The sequence below is a fragment of the Amphiprion ocellaris genome, chromosome 19 (genome assembly GCF_022539595.1).
Source record: "Amphiprion ocellaris isolate individual 3 ecotype Okinawa chromosome 19, ASM2253959v1, whole genome shotgun sequence".
Classification (NCBI taxonomy): Eukaryota; Metazoa; Chordata; class Actinopteri; family Pomacentridae; genus Amphiprion; species Amphiprion ocellaris.
Window position 1 is genome coordinate 31,019,988 of NC_072784.1, and position 8,241 is coordinate 31,028,228.

General features: G+C 35.6%; 1 protein-coding gene across 1 annotated transcript; it reads left to right on the forward strand.

The window, feature by feature from the left end:
- The first annotated feature begins 2,453 nt into the window (after positions 1 to 2,453).
- On the forward strand, positions 2,454 to 4,705 carry rln3a (relaxin 3a). The gene is made up of 2 exons (XM_023270834.3): positions 2,454 to 2,722; positions 3,938 to 4,705. The coding sequence occupies exons 1-2, from the start codon at positions 2,470 to 2,472 to the stop codon at positions 4,219 to 4,221; spliced, it is 537 nt and encodes a 178-aa protein (XP_023126602.2). The 5' UTR covers positions 2,454 to 2,469; the 3' UTR covers positions 4,222 to 4,705.
- The last annotated feature ends 3,536 nt before the right edge of the window (positions 4,706 to 8,241 follow it).

Below are 8,241 nucleotides of genomic sequence, written 5' to 3' on the forward strand. Positions count from 1 at the left end.
TAATAATAATAATAATAATAATAACAATAACAATAACAATAACAATAATTATTTTCTAATAGCTATATATATATAATATATCTATATATGTATATATATAGAAAATATAATATAATATAATTAATATATATAGAATTAATAGTTGTTATTATTGTATATAAATCTTACTATTATTATGATAACAATAATATTAATAATAGATTTTAAAAAGTAAGCAGGGGAATAAGAATGATGGTGTAGTTCAAGCTATGAATAATCTGTACCTGGCCAGTTTTCTCTCATTTCTGATTCTTGTCTGTCATCACTTATGTTTGACATTATAGGTTATAGGACATTATAAACATTACAGCTGATTGCATTATATATATCTGTATCTATATTTACCTAACTGCACTTAGGGGATAAATACATTTTTGGGGGGATTCTGATCTGTGAATGCACGTCATATAAAAGATGTGCAGTCCAGTTTTCAGCTGCTGCTACCGCTAAATAGCAATTTTCTTACTCTTCCTCATATTTAACGCAGCCATCTAACAACAGACAACAACATCTGCTGCATACTGAGCATAAAAGTAATTTGTAGGCTGTTTCGAAACACCCCTCGTTTATTTATTTATGTCTGGTCCATAGCATTGTGATATTGCTGCCGTGACCTCCACGGTTTGCTTCTATGACACTGTGTTAATGAGTGTCAAGGTGGAAAACCCTCCCAAAATGCCATTTAGTTTGCTTTTTATCGTCACATTAATTACAAATTCATCATCCCCATTGTAATTTCCTAAATGAGTGACCTTTGGCTATGTGGATACACAGATAAAAATGTGTTTTATTTTTGTCTGACTCATAGAAAGACCTCTGTGTTATCTGACACTGAAAATGTCACTAGTCCTCTCTCAGTCCCTCCGGTTCACCTTTAGGCAAACAGCTGACAGAATAAGGCATTTTCAAGAGAAAGGAAAAATTGCACATATGGTGGATGAAAGATGGCTGATGTAAATAAATAAAATATCAATCACGACAGTCTAGCTATATTCCTGTGATTGTTGCTATCTGGCAACATTCATAACTAATCCTGAAAGGCTCATTGTTCAGGTACTGCCTTTATTATTAGTTTGCACTGTTTATTTGTTAAATAAATTTAATTCTTTTAGTATTCAGGATATTTCTCTGTGCATTCAGCATCCCAAAGCTCTTTATTGGTGTCATCTACAAACTGAACATACATTTTGCTGTTTTGCTAAATTATCAGTTTATTTTTATTGCGCTTGGAGAATAGTTTCACACATTCCACTGCAAAGGTTGGTATCCGTGAGGAAACAGAGATCATGATAGTGAATGACTGATGACAAAATATCAAATCAGAAGAAAAGTGTTTATCTCCTAATTTATGCTTCTGAAATGTCCTTATTTTTGAAAGAAAGGCAGTTTTTGTTCAATGAAGTTAACATTAAATGAATGATAAATCCAGTGTAGACATTGTTAATGTGGTAAATGACAATTCTAGCTGGAAACAGCTGATTTTTAATGGAATATCTCCATAGAGGTACAGAGGAACATTTCCAGCAACCATCACTCCTGTGTTCTAATGCTACATTGTGTTAGCTAATGGTGTTGAAAGGCTCATTAATGATTAGAAAACCCTTGTGCAGTTATGTTAGCACATGGAGAAAAGTGTGAGTTTTCATGGAAAACATGGAATTGTCTGGGTGACCCCAAACTTTTGAATGGTGGTGTAGGTCAATTTTATCTCATATAGAACAACTTTAACTAATGTAGAGCAACTTTAATTCATGTACACTGCTGTTCAAAAGTTTAGGGCCACTTAGAAGTGTCCTTATTTTCAAAGAAGGGCAGTTTTTTTTCCAATGAAAATAACATTAACTCAACTCAACTCAACTTTATTATTTGTCCCTTGAAGGGCGATTTGTTCTGAATGATAAATCCAGTTTAGACATTACTAATGTGGTAAATGACTATTCTAGCTGGAAATGGGTGACTTTTCATGGAAAACTTTTACGCAGTTATTATAGCACGTGAATAAAAGTGTGAATTTTCATGGAAAATGTGAAATTGTCAGGATGACCCCAAAATTTTGAACAGTAGTATAGATTAGAGATTTTTCTGACCTTGTTTAATATTCTGCCATTTGTCTTATTTGCTAATATGACCACTATATAGCGTTGCTCAGAGGGATCTGATGAAATCATATAATAATATTGAGGGATGTGGAAGGTGACAAATGTGTGTCACATTGTGAAACACAAATTAGATCATCGAGGCCTCTAACATATTCGTTAATTATGCCACCTTTGGTCCGCTTTTTGTCTCCATAAAGGTCTCTGACTGTATCTCTCTTTCTAATCTGTTCTTCTCTCTGAGAAGGCCTGCATGCGCAGTGTGCACGTCTCTGTCACGAGGTTTCGAACCCCTTTATAAACCACACCTGGGTCACCTACGAAGTCATAGCTGATGCACACTGGGAGACTGAAAGCTAAGAGTTGGTCAAAGCAAATAATCTCCCATTTTAAAGGCTTCCTGCTGGTGTTTTCTGCTTGTGGTACTATGTGGAAAGCTGTGGTTCTGGCTGTGTGTCTGTTTGTGGCTGGAGTTCAGCCCATGGAGGACCCAAAATACGGCGTGAAGCTCTGTGGCCGCGAGTTCATCAGAGCCGTTATCTTCACCTGTGGAGGTTCACGATGGAAACGGTCCCTCAGGAGTGCAGGTAGGACTGATGGTGCTACATCTTCTCTATTAAAATAAGAGAGGGTAAGATAAACTTTACTGATCCTCACTGGGGAAATTCACATTTTACAGCAGCTGGATACAGATGAGGCACAGAGAAGCACAAGAATTACAAGAAGTACAACAAGGCTATAAAAAAAAATATACCAGACACGATGATTCTAGATATGGATATGTACATTATGATAAAGTGACATTTACATATGAATAAGTGCAGTTATGATACGGTGAGTTTTTCATCCTACAATGAAATGTGTTTTAGAGCTCAGTAATCTGGAGCACGTTTCAAACATCTTTCTAATTCATCAAGTAATAGAGATAATAGAGCCAATATGAGGGGGAAGAATCCAAGATTTATGGAAAAATCAACGTATTTTAACATAAATATCACAATATCAGAAAAATTAAACTGTAAATTTCACACATTGCACATTTTTCTGAAAAAAAGTACAATATTTGGAGAATTAAGTCAAGATTTGTGAGAAAAAAGTCAATATTTTGAGATTTAAGTCCTAGTTTTGTAATTAAAGGCTCGAATTTTAAAAATAATTTCGTTCTACAACATTAGTAAATCAATGGAAACACTAAAGCAACAGTTTTTAAGTGAATATGAGTAAATATAATATTGTATTTACCTTTTCAGTTTATTTCTGTAAACATTTATATATTACTAGTAATATATTTTTTAATATGCCAGGATTTAATCTTTAGACTGTGTATATGATTTAATCGGAATTGTATTAATTAATTGTATAATTTAATTTTAATATATAATTCCTTAGATCATAATTAAGAGTGATGTTTTTCTGGGTCCATGTGAATTGACTAAATATCCACGACAGACTTTTTGAAGAAAAAGAAAAAAAAAAACAAATTGCAATTGAAGAAAATTATTTGTGAGCAGCATTTTGACTGATTGTTCATGTAGTTTGGTCTGACTGTCAGTGTTTAAAGTATAAAAGTCTTGACTCAGAGAGGCGCAGCTCTCTTTTAAACTACTGTATGAAGTAATAAAACCACTTTCCAGATGTTTACTTGAGCCTCAGACCCAGCAGGTGAATCTGACAATGTTCCAGGGACTTCTGACATTCAGTCGCTCCATGTTGTCATTTCCAGTCATTTTTTAATGCAGTACAGATAATAGACAACAAACTTTTATTTAGTTTAACTCCATTCTCTCGTTTTACTTGAGCAGATGTTTCAGAGGACCCATTCAGCTCCCGTCAGGACGAGTCCTCAGAAGGCACGAGCCACAACTTTGTGGTGGAGAATCTGCTCCAAAGAAACAGAGATCTGAGCTTCACATCGAGCGACAACCAGGACGGAGTGTTCAGCAGGCCAACCCGTTCCTTCATCACCGAGGAGATCCTGGAGGCTCTTCGCAAAGCCGACCGGAAAGGCCGGGATGTGGTGGTGGGTCTGTCCAACGCCTGCTGCAAGTGGGGCTGCAGCAAGAGCGAGATCAGCTCCCTGTGCTGAGGGTCGCTGTGTGAATACGTTCAAAACAAACAGACACACAAACAGACACACTGTCATGTTTCCCCCACTTCTCATGAATCTTAGGTCATTTTATAAGTAGTGTGTTTCAGTTTAACAATCTGTTAGTTATATGTTATGGTTTTTATCTCCTTAGAGGGGAAATATAAACAAGTGTTTACATGTTTCTGTTGATAAAATGCATTTTATGCTTCATAAAGAAGAATCTTAAGTTGTTTTTGTTTCATTACCAGCTGACGTGTTGTTGCTGTTGAGAACTCACAGGAATAAGATGCTTTGTTCAAATAATTTGACAGCAACTGCAGAAGAAGTCGCTCGTGTTTATTAAGGTCTCGTCCTGTTTGTAAATCATTCTATATTTTGTTGGTATTTTGTGTTTGTCTCACATCACACAGAGTGCTAAATTAATTGGAGGTTCAGGCCCATAACAACAACAATAAAACAAAATGTTATGCCAACCATAAAACTGTCTTCCTGAAGAATATGTTGACGTGTCTTCTTTCCTCGATCACCAAAGCTTCAAAAAATAGCCTCACTTTACATGAAATATGCTGTCCAGGCATGTTTTATATACTTCCTTAGCAACATGCTGTCAGTGGTGGAAGAAGTTCAGATTCTTCACTTAGATGCCACTGTGTAAAAATTCTCCATCACCAAGAGCCATGCATTTAAAACCCTGTTTGAGTGAAAGAATAGAAGAATTATCAGCAAAAAGTTCTATTCTGAAGGAATCGATGTACTGCATTTGCATAACATGACCTCTGTGGTAACCTATATTATTAAAGATATATAACTTGAATGACTATATATACAATATAAAAGCAGCATTTTACTCTAGTATGTGTTTGAAATGAGACCAGTTGTTGTTTTTTCTGTGAAATAATGGTAAATGTAGTCCCTCTGGGCATTCAACATTTACTTGAAATGAAACTATCTGACACATCGTGAGAGGAAATCACTCTTTGAAAGAAGTGTCAACAACACAGCCTGACCGCGTCACAACTAAACCACTGAACCAGTAGTTTTCCGCTGTAAGCTGTTGCATGTTATGTTGATTTCTGAAGTGAAAATAAGTAAATAATAAAACCCAGTCAAAGGCATTTTAAAAAAATAAACCACTCTTCAAATGTTAATGCCCTGCTGCTTTAATCCCATGTGCTTAACAGGGGAAAAACATGTAAATATGGCATTTTAAAAAGTAGAGGCAGTCTGTTCTATGAATACAAACTATTGGCATGTAAGCTTTTGTGAAGGTAAAATGAGTTGAAGTAGAAAATAGCATAGAGGTTTAGTTTTATGGTGCATATACTGTCAGTCATATTAACTTGATTTACACCTTGTCCTAAAAGTTTGTCCTCCCCAGACAAACAAAGCTCAAAGACTGAATATGCAACATAATCAGTTTATTCAATAACCAGTATTTCCCCCTTTCAGTTCGATCTTGGCTTTCAGTCTTTCAGGTGTGGAATGGACGAGGCTCTAGAGTGTGGATGGTTCTATCTTCCCCTACTAGAGTGGAGCTGTTTCATGGTGGTCAGTGGTGGACTGGTGAAGATCTTCAGGATTCCCCAATAGTTGTCAGTTTGGTTGGGTTCAGGGGAGTTTGGGTTCCATTCCGCTTTAAAGCCAAGTAGATGCTCAGAGCGCCATTACTGAGTCATATGAGCACCATCTTGCATAAATACCAATTCCAAATGTCTGTTTAACATTTTCCGTTCAGTCACATGCCCTGATTTTTTCATCTAAGCCAAAAATGGAAGTAGAATCTTTTCTAGAATGTTGTTGGTCTAATATTGTGCATAAACAGTGGAACCTTGAGGCTCAAATGTGCAGCTCTGAAAGACCTGAAGTGGACACAGCCCCAAAAACCATACTATGGACACTGAATTTCACTGCTCAGAAGATGGTACTTTTTCACCATCATCTGTATATATACAGTTGTTTTGGCTGTTGGGTGTCAGAAATAAGTAGAGAGGGCATTCACCAAATAAAATCCACTTCTCCCAGTGTTTTGGAGTCAGAGTTCTTTGTGAAAGCCAGCCTCTTCTCCTTCTGCAGTTTGGTGAGTTACGTGATACGTTACTTCTAGTAAGCTTTCAGCCACAATGTTTCTGTTAAATAACAATGCACAGAGCTCTTAGTAACATCTTCTCCAAGATTCTTCATCCTCTGACTGCGTTGCAGGCATGACTGGTGTCTTTTACCCTCGGCCTTTCTCATCGCATCCTTGGCTTTTGCAGTTGGGCCAGATGTACGTCTTGGGCTAGGCAAGTCTTTGAAGAATCCTCCTTTATTGTACCTTTGAGACCACTTCTGCACCCAGAGGATACTTGAGTTTTTGTTTGCATTTTGAAGAACAATGACCTGTGCACGAATCTCAGAAATCTGAAAGAATAGCTTCTCCACCCTTACTCTTCACCATGGTAACAACGCTTCCATATTTGGTTGTGAGTGTAGTGAATTTTGGTCAAGCAAGAACTTCATCTACTGGGACCTGACAGTTTGACCACACAAACAACCAGACAGTACCTGATTGACCAGGTGGAACCTATTTTGTTAACTAACAATCAGATATGTTGTCGAGTGTGGAGAGCCAACGTTTGGGACAAATCTGTTGCTTTAAAAATGTGCACTTTGGTTGATTAATTGGTTCAAAATCATCTTGTGAGTTGAAAAACTGTAAAAGAATCTGATTTACTTTGACTGAACTTGTAAAAACAAGTTGAATCAACACGAACAATGGTTACAGACAGACTTACCTTCCTTTAACATTTTCTACTTCCAACCTCATTTAACCAGCGAGGAACTACAAACTTCTATCTATCTATCTATCTATCTATCTATCTATCTATCTATCTATCTATCTATCTATCTATCTATCTATCTATCTATCTATCTATCTATCTATCTATCTATCTATCTATCTATCTATCTATCTATCTATCTATCTATCTATCTATCTATCTATCTATCTATCTATCTATCTATCTAACTGTTTATCTAAACCCAGAGTGAGTTGAAAAACAATGTGTGTGCATCTAACTGCATTTTAAGTCTACTGTTATAGGGGCCTGAATTGCATACTACTACTTCATCAGTATTATAATTGTTTTGATTTTTGATTTTTATAAATGGAAATAACCATAATTCACATGCAGTAAAGATACACAGCAAGTTTAACAACATGTGTATATTCTCAAGCTACAAAAAACAAACAAACAAAAACCAAGAATCTCTGAGGAGTTTTAACTCTAACAGTTTATTCTGGGAAGTGTGCTTGTATGTTCGGTTTGTTTCTTATAAAATGAACTGAGAAACAGGAGTTCTTACATCCTGAGGCATTTTGACTTTCGAGTTGAAAGAATGAACAGTTTGAAGTTAAAAAGTGGTAAGTGGTTTAGTAGAAATTATCAAAACATATACTTATGTGTATATGTACATTAACTAAATTAGAAAAGATAAGTTCATTTCATTAAATTTTTATTATGTTTTTAATGTTGGCACAATAAAGGTCTTCATTCAGTTAGATGTCATAACACTATGTTTTTTTGAACGATAGTAGAATCATAGTGGTAGTAAGCTGTGGCATGAAATCCCAAACTGTATAAAAGGAAGAACTGAAAGCAAACTAGCTTAAAGTGTGTGTAGGTTTTTAACCCTTAGATGCTACAGTGATTGTACCCTACATTCTTCCATAAGTGGGTCAAAAATGAGAATCAGCATCTTTTTATATATTTTTTTGTCATATTGGTTAAAAATAACCATCTGTATTATTTGTTCATATTATATTTTTGTCCACACAAGAATGATTTCATGTTTGAAATATGTTTATTTTTCACTCTAACAAATTTTGAATATTTTAATCATTGAAAAAGAAAGAAGCAAATTGAAGAATGTCAACATCATGTTTATGACATTTTTCCACTCTTTTCCTCCAGCTGTTCCTGTTCTCTGTCCTTCCAGGTTTGTGCATTGCATCATATTATCAGTGATAAAGAGCTT